The sequence below is a fragment of the Takifugu flavidus genome, chromosome 14, assembly GCF_003711565.1.
Source record: "Takifugu flavidus isolate HTHZ2018 chromosome 14, ASM371156v2, whole genome shotgun sequence".
In the NCBI taxonomy this organism is placed as follows: domain Eukaryota; kingdom Metazoa; phylum Chordata; class Actinopteri; order Tetraodontiformes; family Tetraodontidae; genus Takifugu; species Takifugu flavidus.
The window spans coordinates 5,906,824-5,923,730 of NC_079533.1; the positions used below are offsets into that span (position 1 = coordinate 5,906,824).

Consider the following 16,907-nt stretch of genomic DNA (forward strand, 5'->3'; position numbering starts at 1 on the left):
GGGAGGAGGGAGGAGAGAGGGAGGAGAGAGAGGAGGAGAGGGGGGGAGAGGAGAGAGAGGAAGGGAGGGAGGAGAGAGGAGAGAGAGGAGAGAGAGGAGGAGGGAGGAGAGAGGAGAGGGAGGAAGAGAGGGGAGGAGAGAGGGGGGAGAGAGAGAGAGGAGAGAGAGAGGGAGGGAGGGAGGAAGAGAGAGAGGAGAGAGGGAGGAGAGAGGGAGGAGAGAGAGAGAGGAGAGAGAGGGGAGAGAAAGGGAGGAGAGAGGGAGGAGAGAGGGGGAGAGAGAGGAAGGGAGGGAGGAGAGAGAGAGAGGAGAGGGGGAGGAGAGAGAGAGGGAGGAAAGAGAGGGAGGGAGGGAGGAGAGAGAGAGAGGAGAGAGAGAGGGAAGGGAGGGAGGACAGAGAGAGGAGAGAGGAGGAGAGAGAGAGGAGAGAGGGGGAGAGAAAGGGAGGAGAGGAGAGAGAAGAGAGAGAGGGAGGAGAGAGAGAGAAGAGAGAGAGGGAGGGGAGAGAGAGAGGAGAGAGAGAGAGAGGAAGAGAGAGAGGGAGGAGAGAGGAGAGAGAGAGAGAGAGGAGGGAGGAAGAGAGAGAGAAGAGAGAGAGGGAGAGCACTAGGAAGCCCTGAAGTGAGCAGATCTGGTCTGTGCAGCTGGGAGACCAAACGCGACATGATGGATTTCTGCCCAGCGTGAGGAGCAACGTGAGGAGCAGTGTGAGGAGCAGCGTGAGGAGCAGCGTGAGGAGCAGTGTGAGGAGCAGCGTGAGGAGCAGCGTGAAGCAGCGTGAGGAGCAGCGTGAGGAGCAGCGTGAGGAGCAGCGTGAGGAGCAGTGTGAAGCAGCGTGAGGAGCAACGTGAGGAGCAGCGTGAGGAGCAGCGTGAGGAGCAGTGTGAGGAGCAGGTGAGGAGCAGCGTGAGGAGCAGCGTGAGGAGCAGTGTGAAGCAGCGTGAGGAGCAGTGTGAGGAGCAGCGTGCGTGAGGAGCAGCGTGAGGAGCAGCGTGAGGAGCAGTGTGAAGCAGCGTGAGGAGCAGTGTGAGGAGCAGTGTGAGGAGCAGCGTGAGGAGCAGCGTGAGGAGCAGCGTGAGGAGCAGGGTGATGAAGCAGCGTGAGGAGCAAGTGAGGAGCAGCGTGAGGAGCAGCGTGAGGAGCAGCGTGAGGAGCAGTGTGAAGCAGCGTGAGGAGCAGCGTGAGCAGTGTGAAGCAGCGTGAGGAGCAGCGTGTGAGGAGCAGCGTGAGGAGCAGCGTGAGGAGCAGAGTGAGGAGCAGGGTGAAGCAGCGTGAGGAGCAACGTGAGGAGCAGCCGCCCGACGCACCTCAAGGTTGGTAAGAATTTCACTGATGCTGCTGAAGCTTTGAAAGTGAAGGAAACAGCCAGTTTGAACCTTTAATGTTCCAGTGAACAGCAACTTTGCTCAGTTAATGCAGAGGAGGCTATGAAAGAGCAGGAGAGGACAGGAGACAATGGTGCCAACAGATCAGGAGATCCACTGGACGACGGCATCTTCATGCAGCAGCTGCAAGAAGAGCAGGAAGATGTGAACCCATGTTGGATCTCTGGGTTCCTGCAGTCAATGTCAGGATCTCTGAGAAGCATCAGGATGAACGCTCATAATCACCAGACACCTGAAACCCTCCATCTCTGTCCTGGCAGCCTTTCCCCATCAGAGGACGTCTGGAGGTTCTGCCATGCTGCACCTGGAAAAGACCCCTGCTGAGATCATGTTTGCCTCATCATCCAAGATGATCCAAGCAGAGTTGATTTGTGTTTGTTGAAGCAGTGATGAAGATGTGTCTCCTGCTCCAGGGGTTATCTGTGGGATTCAGGCCTTCCAGGGGACAGTTGGGATTTATGCAACTGGGTTTCTGGTCCCACTGATCCGGCTCAGAAGATGAGATAGTTCACAGGTTTTTGATATATGATCTAAATGGGTCCGGATCTGCGGGAAGAACATTTGCATTTGGGATCTAGTGACACTGAAATGATATTTATGAAGGAATAGAATGGATTAAACCCCCCCCCCCCACACACACACACACACACACACACACTTGCAGGCCAAATGCCATGACATTTAAACTCATGTGTGTGGAGCGTGTCCATAGTTTATGATCTGAATGACCTCATGAAGACCTCATGTCAGAAGGTTTTCCTGTTTTGGGAGATGATTCCGGGCTGCACTGTAAACATTCCAGAAGGAGCCGAAGGTGTTGTCTGTCGCGGTTTGGACTGGAAAACAGCGGGAAGAGCGTGTTCGACCCTGGACCGACAAATGAAGCAAAACATGCACAACAGTTGAGCTTTTATTGAGGAGCTCCATCCAAACATGGCTAGGGGGTTCCTACTGGACAGACACAGGAGCAGTGGTGGAAGAGGTGATGAGGGAATGAGGAGAGGAAGCAGGAGAAGGTGGAGCTGAGGAAGCTTCACGCCACTGACCAGTGGCCCCCTGTGCAGGGATTACACACCTCCCCAGGTCACTGCTCACAACCCGACTGATGGAAGACCAATATCGTGGGGGGGGGGGGGGGCTATTGACGTTACAGGGAGAAGGTGCTTCAGGGAGCCTGAAGAGCCCAGCGGAGAGGAGCAAGAATACAGCGACTATAATGAAAGAGCCCAGAGGCCCAGCTCGTGTTCCTCCCCAAGTGTTCCCACCTCCAGGCTGGGACAGAGAGGGGTCTTCACAGGCCGGGGGGGATCCTCAGCCTTGCTCAGAACACTTCAGAAGAAAGTTCAATGGGGCTCATCAGCACGTTGATGTTTAAGCTCTGAACCCGGAGAAATCTCTAAAATATCATTGGACACAAGAACAAAAACAAAACAGCGGCTGATTGCCTGGAAACGAGGAGAAATTTACTATTGATTGAAATTTCTCGCTCTTAGTAATTATTATTGCAATTTCACAGCCAAACATCGAAACCATTTCTCACCAAATCAATATTTTCAGAGGCGGGAGCTTAATTGATAACCACAGGCGGTCGTAAAGAGGATTTTTAATCATCAAAATCGAGATCCAAACTGAAAAAAGGGAGAGCGGACCTGAAAAATACACCGACGAAAGGATTCCATTTTGTTTTAACATTTTAATAAATCATAATGTGCTAATTGGCCATTTCTGCTCAGGAGAATAACTACAGGCATCGTAGTTGTAGTTGATGTAGGCGGTGCATGTGTGTGTGCGTGGGAGTGTGTGTGTGTGTGTGTATGTCTACCCTCCTCGGCCTCTGTGGGGCTGCCATCGAAAACTGGATTAACTAAAAAAAAAAGAAGTGAACCCAGATTGTTGCCTGGATACAAAAAGCATCATTAGGGCCAATTATGAAGCACTTCAGGCAACAATGAGCCTTCAAATGGTGGGGGTCATCATGGTATCATCAACAGAGAGGAGGAGTGACGATGCCAAGGAGGGAGGAAGACGGAGGGACATTTGGTATATTCCTGCATTCAGAGGTGATTCTGCTGAAAACTGCAGCATCCATCCTGAAGGGGGGGGGGGGGGGGGGGGTCAGGAAGGGGTCGGGGGGAAAGAGAGCAAAGAACAGAAAGAAATAAAGAGCAGCTGAAGTCATCATTCCTCATCACGCCGTCCATCTCCCTGCAGTCGCAGAGGCCTGCAAATGAAAGAGGGAGGGACTCTTTTTATCCAAGACTTTTGAGCCGGGGGGACGTCGGAGGAAGACAAAAGCAGGCGGAGACTGAAAGAATGAAAGCCAAGCGGAAACAGAGCTTCAAAAGCCTGAAGATTAGGAGCTTTTGTTGCAGTCTGTTTCAAACTGTTGCAGCATCTTCGAACTTTAGGAGCTGCTGAGGCAGCAACTAATAATGAGAATATTCAGCTGTGGTACTTTTACTCAGTTACAGCAGCAGCAGCAGCAGCAGCAGCAGCAGCAGCAGCAGCACAGCAGCACAGCAGCAGCAGCAGCACAGCAGCACAGCAGCACAGCAGCAGCAGCAGCAGCAGCAGCACAGCAGCAGCAGTAGCAGCAGCAGCAGTAGCAGCAGTAGCAGCAGCAGTAGCAGCAGCAGCAATAGCAGCAGCAGCAGCAGCAGTAGCACAGCAGCAGCAGCAGCAGCAGTAGCAGCAGCAGCAGCAGCAGCAGCAGCAGTAGCAGTAGTAGTAGCGCAGCAGAGTAGTAGCAGCAGCAGCAGCTACAGTAGCAGCAGCCAGTAGCAGCAAGTAGCAGCAGCAGTAGTAGCAGCAGCAGCAGCAGCAGCAGTAGCAGTGCAGCAGTAGTAGCAGCATAGTAGTAGCAGCAGCAGTAGCAGTAGCAGACAGCAGCAGCAGTAAAAGCAGTAGTAGCAGCAGCAGTAGTAGAACAGCAGTAGTAGCAGCAGCTTAGCAGCAGCAGAGCAGTAGCAGCGAAGCAGAGAGCAGCACCCAGTAGCAGCAGCAGCAGAGTAGCAGAGAGCAGTCAGTGCAGCAGCAGGATAAGTAGCAGCAGCAGCCAGCAGGCAGTAGCAAGCAGCAGCAGAAAGTAGAGCTGCAGTAGCAGCAGCAGTAGCAGCAGTAAGTGAGGAGCAGCAGCTAAGCAGGCAGCAGTAGCAGCAGTAGCAGCAGCAGCGTAGCAGCAAGCAGCAGCAGCAGTAGCAGCAGCAGCAGCAGCAGCAGAGCATTAGCAGCCAGCAGCAGTAGCAGCAGCAGGGCATAGCAGCAGTAGCAGCAGCAGCAGCAGCAGCAGTAGCAGCAGCAGCAGCAGCAGTATAGCAGCAGCAGCAGTGCAGCGCAGTAGTAGCAGCAGCAGTAGCAGCAGTAGCAGCAGCCAGCAGCAGCAGTAGCAGCAGCAGCAGTAGTAGCAGTAGCAGCAGCAGCAGCAGCAGCAGCAGCAGCAGCAGCAGCAGCAGTAGCAGCAGCAGCAGCAGTAGCAGCAGCAGCAGCAGCAGTAGCAGCAGCAGCAGCAGCAGTAGCAGCAGCAGCAGCAGCAGCAGTAGTAGTAGCAGCAGCAGTCAGCAGCAGCAGCATAGTCAGCAGCAGCAGCAGTAGCAGCAGCAGCAGCAGCAGCAGCAGTAGCAGCAGCAGTAGTAGCAGCAGCAGTAGTAGCAGCAGCAAAGCAGTAGCAGCAGCAGCAGTAGCAGCAGCAGTAGCAGCAGTAGCAGCAGCAGTAGTAGCAGCAGCAGTAGTAGCAGCAGTAGTAGCAGAGCATTAGCAGCACAGCAGTAGCAGCAGCAGCAGCAGCAGTAGCAGTAGCAGCAGTAGCAGCAGCAGTAGTAGCAGCAGCAGTAGCAGCAGCAGAGTAGCAGAGCTTAGCAGCAGCAGCAGTAGCAGCAGCAGTAGTAGCAGAGCATTAGCAGCAGCAGCAGCAGCAGCGCAGCAGAGCATTAGCAGCAGCAGCAGAGTAGCAGCAGCACAGGAGTAGCAGCGTAGTAGCAGCAGCAGTAGCAGCAGCAGCAGCAGCATAGCAGCAGCAGCAGTAGCAGCAGCAGTAGCAGCAGTAGCAGTAGCAGCAGCAGTAGTAGCAGCAGCAGTAGTAGCAGCAGTAGTAGCAGCAGCAGAGCAGCAGTAGCAGCAGCAGTAGCAGCAGTAGCAGCAGCAGTAGCAGCAGCAGCAGCAGCAGTAGCAGAGCAGCAGCAGCAGCAGAGCATTAGCAGCAGCAGCAGTAGCAGCAGCAGGAGTAGCAGCAGTAGCAGCAGCAGCAGCAGTAGTAGCAGCGCAGTAGTAGCAGCAGCAGCAGCAGCAGCAGCAGCAGCAGCAGTAGCAGCAGCAGCAGTAGCAGCAGCAGCAGCAGTAGCAGCAGCAGCAGCACTCCGGCTTGTCTCCCCCCGAACATTGAACAATGGGCCAGATTCACCATATGTTCTTAAGAATCTTCTTAGATTCTTTCTTAAGTTGTTCTGAAGAAGTAGCAGCAGCAGTAGTAGCAGCAGCAGCAGTAGCAGCAGTAGTAGCAGAGCTAGCAGCAGCAGCAGTAGCAGCAGCAGCAGCAGCAGTAGCAGAGCGCAGTAGCAGCAGCAGCAGTAGCAGCAGCAGCAGCAGTAGTAGCAGCAGCAGTAGCAGCAGCAGTAGTGCAGAGCATTAGCAGCAGCAGCAGTAGCAGCAGCAGCAGTAGCAGCAGCAGTAGCAGCAGCAGCAGCAGCAGCAGCAGAGCAGTAGCAGCAGCAGCAGTAGCAGCAGCAGCAGTAGCAGAGCAGCAGTGCAGCAGCAGTAGCAGAGCAGCAGCACAGCAGTAGCAGCAGCAGCAGCACTCCGGCTTGTCTCCCCCCGAACATTGGAACAATGGGCCAGATTCACCAATATGTTCTTAAGAATCTTCTTAGATTCTTTCTTAAGTTGTTCTGAAGAAGTTTCTTAAGAAAACCTTACGTTGGATTCACCAACGCGTTCGTAAACCCCAGAATTGTTCGCAGCTGTGTTCTTAGATTGATGAATGCCATCTGTTCTTAAATTGAAAGCGCGTGCCAGGTGAGTCTAATTAACATATGATTAGCATAGGTCACCGCCCATCAATGCCCATAAAAGGAACTGCAGCAGGACCCTGTAGACAGAGCAAAAAGCAGCAAAATGCCCAAAGCGAAATGCCCAAAGCGAAATGCCCAAGCGAAATGCCCAAAGCTTGCCTCTCCACGGCTGATTTCTGACGCCGTGTTGAACAATCAAGAAAGGATGGCTAACACGCTTGATAAAATTGCCTCAACCCTGATGACTATAGCCAACACGCTTAAAGAAATCAACGAGAATGTAAAAAAAATAAGAATGTAAAAAGAATAAAAACATGTAAAAGCTGTGCTCTGAAACCGGTCTCTCTTTTTTTTCTTTTTGAAGTGAATTAAGACTGTTAGACTAAAATTGTGACAATAATGCATTTTATTCACAAACGGGCAATTAATCGCGCTCGAACGTGAACCGCGTGCCTGCAGTCTGGCCCCATCATTGCGTCAGGACGCACATCCTCACGGGGTCGTGGCTCTGTGTCCAAACACATCCAGGGGCCCTTTAACATGCCGATGGTGCGTTCAATGACTGCGCGCATGCATCTGATTGAATAAAATTTCCTGTGGAGGCTGAGGGTTGGTCAGTGGTGTCAACAACCAGGGCATATCCTCGATCCCCTAATAAAATAAATCAAGATAAAATCAAATAAAAAGACAGTTTTGGCATGGTTTCCAATTTGGTTGATTAAAGTTAAGTCATTGGCACATTTACGTCATTTTAAAATTCTCCGTGAATCACCAAAAATAGGAAATAAATAAATATGACATAATTATCATTGTAATATTGAATTTTATTGAACTGCACAAGAGAAGAAAACACAATCATGCCAACATGTCGGCACTGAAATGTGCGTAAGAGTACTCCTGAGTGTTCGTAGGATTTGTTCTTACCTACGCATAAATCCAGGATAAGAAGAAATTGGTGAATGCCACAATCTTCGTAAAATGTTCGTAAGTGGGACTTAAGAACAAATTTGTTCGTAAGAACGTTTTGTGAATCTGGCCCAATCTTCGTAAAATGTTCATAAGTGGGACTTAAGAACAAATTTGTTCGTAAGAACGTTTCGTGAATCTGGCCCATTGTTAGCATTGACTGGGTCAGGTGTCTCTGTGAGCGTGATTATGAGGAGTCTAATTACATCAGATAAGGGTTCCTTCATTTTGGAGAGCCTGCAGCTCAGGTGGTGATCGGAGGCACAAGCACTGTCCCTGCTGTCACTCTTCATTCCAGAGCTGTATTTTAGATGGTGAGGAGTAAAGTGTGAGGAGTCGCTCAGACCAGACGGGTGTGAGCCCCTAACCCTTTAAAGAAACCGTCCCCAGGGTGGAGCCTCATCGAGCCAAGCAGCAGTTAACAGACGGTTAAGCAAAGGTCAAATATGGTTTTAGCTTCTCACCCTTTTCTCTCTGTCCTCAGCATCAGCCAGGATGTCGGGGACGGACCTCCCCTTACTGGACCTGAATGACACTGGAATCTCTCCAGGGGATGACGGCTCCTTCCTCAGATTCTCCCCGACCTCTTCCTCCACGTTGGCCGCCGCCTCGCTGCCGGGGCGCCTGGCCGACGTTTACGTGTACGTGTGGCTTTTCCTCGGGCTGCTGGTGTTCCTGCTGACGCTGCTCATCATCTCCCTGCACAGGCTGAAGAACATCATCTCCTCCTCCGCCGTCCCTGACTGCAGCAGCGAGGCAGGCGGCTCCTTCACCAACATGGAGATCTGCAGCATCTCCTCTCAGCGCTCTGCCATCTCCTCCCTGTCCACCTGAGGGCGCTCCCGCACGCACGGGCAAACTGCACTGTCATACACGGACCGCGTCATGGCTCCATGCTTGTTTGTCCAAATCCTTGTGGTCCAGTGAGCCTGATTCAGTTAGCAAAGGAGGGTTAAAGCTGCCAGTGTGGTGAGTCGGAGCAGGAATAATCCCATCCGAAGGGCTTATTTCAACAGTTCCAACACCACAAACCTCCCAGTGCACAGCGTGACCGGAACAGACATTTATTAAAATATCTTGAGGTTTGTCCAGAAGTGTATCAATGTGCTTGAATTGCTCAGAAAAGCTGTAGAATTCTTTGACAGACCGCTGGCGTGTTTATAAAATGTCCGACAAAGTCAAAAGCGACACAGCAAATGAGATCAAATGCCGCTACTCGAACAGCTTAAAGGATTACCAACTCTCATCCGACTGCCCGCGTGTCCTCTGATCACCGTTTCCATAGCAACCGAAGGGCAGCCGCCGTGTGAAGCCTGTTCCAGGATCAATGTTGGGCTTTAGAGCCAACTTTGACAATTAAAATGATTGAAAAGAAGCGGAAGCGTAAAGGAAGTGAAAACAAAAACAAGCAAGATTTTCCCACCCAAAAAAAATCCGAAAAACAGACGGTATGAAACTGGTTCTGTGTCCTTTTCCCGTCTGAATTATTCAGCAAGATCAGATTAAAGGTCGTTCGGCCTCGGCTCGTCTGTGTGGGGGTGAGACAAAGGTGCATCCAGGTGATCTCCACCCTTTGGAAATGCCTGGAAAGGAACGAGCCCCTGGCGACAAAAGAGTCAAGTCATAGTCATCAAATTCTTTGCATAATTTATTTTCTTATCATGATTTTGTTTTCAACTCACACGTCATCATTTACATCTTTGCAATAAAACATGAATACAATAGTTTTTAGGGTTTCATAGATCCAAAAATATGTAACTTTTTTGGATACGTAAGTTGAACCTGTGGATAATGTGCATGTGCGCTTTGATCAGATGGCTTCACACACACGCACACACACACACGCACAGAGCAGCTCACGCTTCCTCCTCCTGCACCTCTAACAGCTACAGAATCATGATATTGCTTACAACTGGGAGGTTGTAAAACCTAAGAATCACACATGAGCTCAACATTGTTGTTGGTTATTTTTAGTCCGTTTTTCTTTTCTTTTTCTTATTTTTTTTTAAATACAAACATCAATGCACAAATAATCCCGTTGGGAAAAATGGACCTAAAGAAAATGGCAGCTGACCAGAAAGAACCAAGCTAATAAATAATGATATGTGATTGGTGCAAAGTGCAAATACAAAACAAACTTTTACACCGAGTTGATTCTTTTTTTTTCCTTTTAAATAATCAAGAAATGTGAGTAGGTGAAAGTTTCCTTGCGCGTTAGTCTTCAGTCAGCTGATGGCGTCTCCCACCCACCTGAATCAAGACTATATGTACATATTTGACAGAACAATCACCAAATATACAAAGGAAATCCTGTCAGTCTTGTAGGGTTTTCACGGGTGGCGGCACTGGCTAGATCTCTGTCACCATCATCTCCGGCAAAATGATCACCATCCTCGACAGCCTTCTTATCACCATCAGTCACGTCCACGTTAGAATAATTATTACACAATATTTTACATACAGCAACTCATTAATAAATAAAAAGTGAAAGCGCAGTCTGTGTCGTGAAAGAACGCATCTGATGGAGGCAGAGTTTTATTTACAGCATTAACGCTGCGGCAGCGAGGAGAAACCAATATGTATACCATATAAAATCAAAGGAAACCTGGGAACATTAAAGGAAATGAGAAGAGCAGGGTTTTCTTTTCGTTCAAGGTGAATTTAAGATCAAGCCAATAGCACCGGTGTTTGAACAGCGGGGGGGGGGCTGGCTCACTCCTGACCACTTCCACTCAGTCTTTCCTGTACAATCCACCTAAAACGATTCCCACACTAAACTCGCCTTAAAGAAGAATCACAGACTGTGATTGAGAAGAAAACTATGAGGGGAAAAGTAAAGTCTTTGTTTGTGAAGCTTTAAGCCAGTCCTGGGAGTCTGAAGGATGCGCTCTTTACGTTTTATTAGCAGGTATTGGTGTGAATCTTCTCTATCAGAGTATATGTGTAACCCGCGTGTGTGTACATACACGCATGCCCGGGGGGAGTATAGTCCACCAGCACCGCCATACGTAAACTTAACGGGGAATATAGTCGAAGTTCCGATTCTTTTCTTAGCTCCTCTCGCTGGCGGGATCTTCCCCTGCATCGCACTTGCTCTCCTCTCCCTGTCCTGCTCCTCCCGTCTCTCGCTGTCCACCTCAATACCTGTTCTGGTGCTCGTAGTGCCAGCGGTTGAAGTCTATGTTGAACGCCACGATGCTGCCGGACGCCATGCCAGTGATCAGAGTCCTGAGGGCAGGACGGAAGAGCAAAATGGAAGAACAATAGGTCAAGAAAGAAATGCTGGACACACACAGAAGATTCTATAAATGCACACACAAATCTAATCAATTGATAACATGTCGGATGCATTCCTCCTGATGACCACCAGGGGGCGCTGAAACGCCCTATAATCAAGTAAAAACATTTCCAATATTATATTGTGTAAAACTATAACTTGATAAAAAAAAATATATGCAGGAGTAAAAGTTTTGCACAGGTGTCCAAACATTGTTAAATAAAGCCCGAGTCTGGCACGTTACCTCTGGTCATGTGAGAGGTCCATGGCCCGGATGCCTGCGTCACAGCCTGGATAGATGTAAAGCTGTTTGAAGTCGCAGGCCTGCCACACTTCCACAACCCCGTTGTCACCTCCTGTGACCAGGTTCTGTCCATCACTACTCAAAAGGACGGCCTGGAGACAGAAAATCATGGCGATGGAGCTTCAGTCAGCACCCGAGCGTGCGGGAAGGTGAAGCGGCAGAGATAGTCGGAAGGAGCAGCTCTCCAGCCTCACCCTTGTGGAGTCGTTGACCTCCATCTGTGCCAGAAGCTTTCCGTTGATGCTGAAGTTGCAAAAGCGTCCTCTCTCGTAGTAAATGATGCAGTGGCCCTCGCTGGACACGGAGATGAGCCGGGGACGCAGACAAAGCTCCGGCCCCTCCAGGGCCCGGAGCAAATCCCCGGTGATGGTGTGAACCAGGCACGGGCCCTCTGCAGACAACGAGAGGGTGATGCCGTCGAGCGCACTTTGATACACTTGCATGCAGAATGGTCCTCATCTCACCTTTGGCGCCACTGATCACCAACCCCAACTCGGCACACACAGACACACACACCACCTCGTGGTCATGTCCAGTCAGGACCGCTCTGGGAGCAGGATAGTCACCTGCAGGCCACAACCAAGGTTACAACAACCCACACAGGAGGAGCAGCTCTTCACACATCAACCACTCACTGTTGTTGGGGTTGTCTCCAATGATGTGGTGTCTTCCACTCCAGTACCACAGAAGAAGAGTTGCATCCCTAGAGCCAGAGACGATGTAGCAGTCTCCTCCGATATAGGACTCTGACCTGGCCAGGCAGGTCACCACATCCCAGTGGCCAAACACGATCTGGGTGAGCTTTCCTGTGGAGAAGATGGACATTACACCAAAACTTAACATCCAATGAAACACTTCCCTTCCAGTTGTGACGCTAATGCAAACCCACCAGTTTCCGTGGAATAAACACGGAAACTCTTGTCCCAGAAGCCGCACGCCAGGATGTAGCGGTTGTCAGCGGTAACCACGAAACAGTGTGTGTTGATTTGGATGCTCTGATCCACCAGGTCAGTGATCTGACGCTTGTTCACGCCAGAGTTGTTGGCTACAAGTGAGCACAGACATGCTAGTAGGCAGGTAGAGGACCCATTTAATGAATTTGACCCTTGACCCAGACATGGTGGTTTTACCGACTGGTGCAGAGGTGTGCGCTCACCTATGAGAGGGTCCATCTCAATGGGCAGATGATGAGCCTGCTCCAGGGAGTAGCCGGGAGCTCCTCGGAGGCCTGGCAAGATCAAAGGATTGATAACACAAACACGCCATCCTCCCTCCATCCACCCATCCTCCCTCCATCCATCCATCCATCATCCCTCCATCCACCCATCCTCCCTCCATCCATCCACACCATCGTCCTCCATCCATCCATCCATCAGCCCTCCATCCACCCATCCTCCCTCCATCCACCCATCCTCCTCCATCCACCATCATCCCTCCCTCCATCATCCATCCACCCATCGTCCCTCCAGCCACCCATCATCCTCCCTCATCCACCCATCCATCACCCAGCTCCCTCCATCCACCCATCATCCTCCCTCCATCCACCCAGCCAGGAACCCATCCGCCCTCCAGTCCACCCATCCTCCCTCCATCCATCATCCCTCCACCCATCCTCCCTCCATCACCCATCCTCCCTCCACCACCCATCATCCCTCCCTCCATCCTCCATCCACCCATCGTCCCTCCATCCACCCATCATCCTCCCCACCATCCACCCATCCATCCACCCATCGTCCCCCTCCACCCATCCTCCCGCATCCATCCACCCATCCAGCCACCCATCGCCCGCCAGCCATCCATGCCGCCCTCCAGCCATCATCCCCCACCCATCCTCCCTCCATCCAGCAGCCAATCATCCCTCCATCCACCCATCATCCCGCCATCCATCCATCAGCCCTCCATCTACCCATCATCCCTCCATCCATCCATCCATCCACCCATCCTCCCTCCATCCATCCATCCCCCTCATCCACCCATCTCCTCCATCCATCATCCTCCCTCCATCCACCCATCGTCCCTCCATCCATCCATCCTCCCTCCATCCACCCATCCTCCTCCATCCATCCATCCTCCCTCCATCCACCCATCATCCCTCCATCCATCCATCCATCCACCCATCCTCCCTCCATCCATCCATCCTCCCTCCATCCACCCATCGTCCCTCCATCCATCCATCCTCCACCCCTCCGTCCGTTTTGTCCTCCTAATATCAGTGGACATCCATCACAACACGCTCACCGACTGTGTTGTGCCAGCGGTTGACAGCAAATAAGCGGCTGCATGTGACGGTGACGGCGGCCGGTATGCTGAGGTGGGGCAGCGTGTTGGCGGCCACGTGAGTGACGGGCGAGTTGGAGGGGAACTTGAGCACCATGATGACGTCCTGCTGCATCTGATCCTTAAACATCAGTGGGCTCTGGGGAAGGAAACACTGGTGAGACAGACAGAGAAATGCAGAGGGACGGAGAGGGGAGGAAGAAGGGGGGTATATGGAGACGGGGGGGACAGGGAAGGGAGAAGGTGCATTAGTGGGAGAGCAGGTACACACACTGAGGGCAGCACTGGGTCGAGGAGAGGAGCTGAACGGGTTTGAGCTGGAATGGAGGACTCTGAGGTGGACACACTGAGGTCTCTGCTGCTGAGCGTAGACGGGGGGAGGCTGAGCCGTTAGGGTTAGGGTTAGGGTCAATAGCAGCCTTGGAACGCAGAGAACGGATGTGTTCTGATTTGATATGAATATCCCAGAATTCATTCTCCTTCCAAACGCTGATTATTTTGTGATTTATCTCCTAGTTTTTAGCTTAATTGAGCCTTTTTTGCAGTATCAGAAAGAACACCATCAAATGTCCCTAACCTAAAAATGTTAATGAAATTACTCACGCAAACAAATGGTAAAAATGGAAAATTAAGACTGTTAATTAGGAAAGAGAGGCAAATAGCTAAAGTGAATATAAAACGTGGCAAATGCTTAAATCTGTCATAAAAAGCTTAATCTGCACACAATCAGGAAACAAATTTAAAAATGATGCTGTAATTTTAAGCCTTAATCACCTCCATCCATGTAAAAATGGGAGTAAATATCAATATCAAGAATGTAAAACAAAACCCCAAACTGGAATCACAGTTTTCACGCTTGTTCCCAGACGCGTGCAAGCAGCCTGTGAGAACACTCACCAGGTGCATGGCGGAGGAGCGAGGGGGGTGTGGCTCGATCAGCAGCTGAGAGGGGACTTGACCACACGCCTGAATCTGGCTTTCAATCAGCTGCAGTCAGAGAGAGGAAGAATAAAAGAGACGCTCGGCTGACGGTGGCGGGACAGAGCAGCGCACACACACACCTCACGCTGCGCCGCCTCAACGTTGTCCAGGTTGACCGCCCCCTCATAGGACAGAAAGGTGAAGACGTTGAGCGCCCTAACGGCCTCCGGCCCCCTCTGCTTGTAGCCGAATATCAGATCGATCCACTGGTGAAGCTGGCAGGACACAAACTCGCTCTCCAGTGCCTGAGTGAAGAAGAGCAGTCAGAGAGACGTTCCACGCGTTCGTGTGTGTCTGAGCAACGGCGTCCTGCATCCTTCACCATCCGATTAATGCGGACAAAGTCTTCGGGTTTCTTGGCCCAGACAGGAAGCTCCACATCACACACAGAGACGCCGTCGTCGCGCACACCAAGCTCGTACTCGTTGCTGTTCACGAACATCTCGGGCAAGTAGTAGAACTCAGGGATCAGCTCCTGGTGGCAGGAAACAAGTGATGTGTGATTATATCATTCAGCCGGGACCTGAAAACACTGGCCAGGGTGCTCGGACTCACCTTGACATCGGCTGTGTCTCGCTGGCAGTTCCTCCACGAGCGGCCGATGCCCGAGAAGGCTCTTTCTGGATTGTCAAACTTGTTGTCATTGGCGTTGAGAAAAAATGTGGAGAAGGGCTCCTGGAGGGACGAGAAATAGTTTTTAGGGAAAAGTGCAGCAGAAAGCTTAAAGTCTGGAGACTTGCAAAACAGCATCTTACTATTCTGAGCATCCACATCAGCGTGGAATGAGCAGTGGAATAAAGGGTGGTGTAGTGGTGAGAAGGGGCGCTGTCGTCCTCCCACGTCTCGTAACGCTCCGCGTAAAACGCTGCACGCTTGGGGTTCAGCGCCCCGATCGGCTAAAAGGAAGCGTCAGATACAGACTCTTTCTGGGATGGTGTCACTTCACACAGAATCATATTTAACTGTGCGTCTCACCTTGGAAAGGTCTCTGAAATTTCCAGGTAGAGTGAGATCGAGCTCCTCCGAGTCATAGTTGGTCAGAACCCAGGGAAAGATGGGGTACTGGCTGAGATCATTGTAGGTCCTCCCTGTGGACGGGTGAGGTAGCAGCAGATTAGCCTGTGGGTGGATCTGTCCTGCTATTGTACAGCTTCTGTATGATGTCAGCTACAATATTCTGCTGAGTAAACGTGCTCCTTTCAGAACGAGCGCGACTGCACCTGCGATAGTGTTGAGGAACATGAGGTACTCAAAGTTGGAGATCTCTCTCCTCTGCCAGCGCTGAGTCATGTTGGAGGACTTGAAGAGCTGACGAGGGGTGGCCAGAGAAATCCGCCTGGCGCGCACACACGCACGCACGCACACGCACGCACGCACGCACACACAACACACGCAAGCACGCACACACACAACGCAAGCACGCACACACGCACGCACACACAACACAACACACGCACGCACACACACAACGCACGCACACACACACACAACGCACGCACGCACGCACACACACACACACAACGCAAGCACGCACGCACACACACGCACGCACACACACACAACGCACGCACACACGCACGCACACACAACACACGCACGCACGCACACACACACACAACGCAAGCACGCACACACGCGCGCGCGCACACACAACGCACACGCACGCACACAAACACACACAACGCAAGCACGCACACACACACAACGCACGCGCACACACACACACACACACACACACACACTCACGTTTTAAACGCTGTTTTTCTGAAAACCAGTGAGGAGCAGCAGACTGAGCTCACCTGGCCTGCGGCAGCCCGTAGCTCGTTCCGACACCCACCCGTGGGAGGCTGTAGACCACTCGTTTGACGGTGGCCTGGTCAGGGAAGTTAAACATCACTGATGCTGAAGGAAACGGAGAGAGGAGAGATGCTCTTGAGTGCTGAGTTTAGACCCAAACGATGCAAACGAATGAGCTGCAGACAAAATGCAGACAGTCGTGTCACCTAACCCTAACCCTAACCCTCTGTTTAAGGTTACCCTAAACATCCACCAGTTTTAAGTGCTTTCACAGCTCAGCAAACTTACTTCTGTTGGCCATAAAGACCTCCAGGCCTGTATTTTGGAGCAAGTAGCGCCTGGAGAACACAGCTCGGATTTCACTGAACATCCATTTGCCGTGGAGGCCCTCAGTATAAGCCAGCACCTGTTTGAATCAATCAACAAGTTAATGCCAATCAGATCAACAAGCAAGAAGTGATGGAAATACGCATAACCGAGCTTGTGAGCACTAACAATACCATGTTCTTACTTTAGCATCAGTATTCTTGAACACAGAATCCTCCTCGTCCACTTCAAAGTAGATCTCAGTAGTAGTGATGGAAAGAGTCCCCCGAGCCACCACCACCGGAGCCACCAGCTGAGCTGGAGTACTCAGAACCACGGGGCCTCGGGGAGGAGGGCACATAATTAGGATCAGGTATCACTGGCTTTAAGGGTTCAGGGCTGGAGACATCTTAACATTGAACAATCCTCACACAGGAGCGATCGAGGTGATCTGGTGAACTATATTAGTGCTGAATCAGTTCACTCTTTTATGTGAAGGTCAGAAGACGCAGGAGTGAAATATGTCTGATTAAACTCATCACTTAGTAGATCATCCGCAGATCTTAGGAGATCTGGAGTCAGATTTAGTTAGTTCATCTGCAAAACGTCAC

General features: G+C 51.3%; 2 protein-coding genes and 1 long non-coding RNA gene across 20 annotated transcripts in view; 1 reads left to right on the forward strand and 2 right to left on the reverse strand.

The window, feature by feature from the left end:
- Positions 1-1,099: 1,099 nt before the first annotated feature.
- On the forward strand, positions 1,100-8,448 carry LOC130537319 (serine-rich and transmembrane domain-containing protein 1). 4 transcript variants are annotated; one of them, XM_057054040.1, is made up of 3 exons: positions 1,100-1,189; positions 1,225-1,317; positions 7,839-8,448. In XM_057054040.1, exon 3 carries the CDS (start codon positions 7,850-7,852, stop codon positions 8,186-8,188), a length of 339 nt encoding a protein of 112 aa, XP_056910020.1. In that variant the 5' UTR covers positions 1,100-1,189; positions 1,225-1,317; positions 7,839-7,849; the 3' UTR covers positions 8,189-8,448. The 4 variants fall into 4 exon arrangements, with proteins under 4 accessions (XP_056910020.1, XP_056910018.1, XP_056910019.1 ...); XM_057054038.1 differs by having other exon boundaries at positions 1,102-1,189; positions 1,225-1,313; XM_057054039.1 differs by having other exon boundaries at positions 1,189-1,313.
- On the reverse strand, positions 2,643-7,956 carry LOC130537321 (uncharacterized). Its single transcript, XR_008953600.1, has 3 exons — positions 7,819-7,956; positions 2,926-3,475; positions 2,643-2,781 (listed from the first exon to the last, which is right to left on the reverse strand). It is a non-coding gene; the product is annotated as an uncharacterized LOC130537321 (long non-coding RNA).
- Positions 8,449-8,989: 541 nt separating the features above from the next.
- nbeaa (neurobeachin a) overlaps positions 8,990-16,907 on the reverse strand; it is a 58,362-nt gene continuing 50,444 nt past the window's right edge. For 11 of the 15 annotated variants that reach the window (XM_057054033.1, XM_057054034.1, XM_057054022.1 and 8 more), the window contains 18 exons: positions 16,502-16,638; positions 16,279-16,396; positions 15,993-16,095; positions 15,414-15,529; positions 15,169-15,281; positions 14,949-15,089; positions 14,749-14,868; positions 14,516-14,668; positions 14,274-14,438; positions 14,110-14,199; positions 13,174-13,366; positions 12,092-12,163; positions 11,825-11,980; positions 11,571-11,741; positions 11,400-11,501; positions 11,130-11,326; positions 10,876-11,027; positions 8,990-10,582 (listed from right to left, as the gene is read on the reverse strand). In XM_057054033.1, coding sequence (XP_056910013.1) covers positions 10,492-10,582; positions 10,876-11,027; positions 11,130-11,326; positions 11,400-11,501; positions 11,571-11,741; positions 11,825-11,980; positions 12,092-12,163; positions 13,174-13,366; positions 14,110-14,199; positions 14,274-14,438; positions 14,516-14,668; positions 14,749-14,868; positions 14,949-15,089; positions 15,169-15,281; positions 15,414-15,529; positions 15,993-16,095; positions 16,279-16,396; positions 16,502-16,638 — 2,390 coding nt within the window. In that variant the 3' untranslated portion in view covers positions 8,990-10,491. The remainder of the gene's footprint in view (positions 10,583-10,875; positions 11,028-11,129; positions 11,327-11,399; positions 11,502-11,570; positions 11,742-11,824; positions 11,981-12,091; positions 12,164-13,173; positions 13,367-14,109; positions 14,200-14,273; positions 14,439-14,515; positions 14,669-14,748; positions 14,869-14,948; positions 15,090-15,168; positions 15,282-15,413; positions 15,530-15,992; positions 16,096-16,278; positions 16,397-16,501; positions 16,639-16,907) is intronic. The other 4 variants (XM_057054026.1, XM_057054027.1, XM_057054025.1 and 1 more) reach the window with 1 other exon arrangement.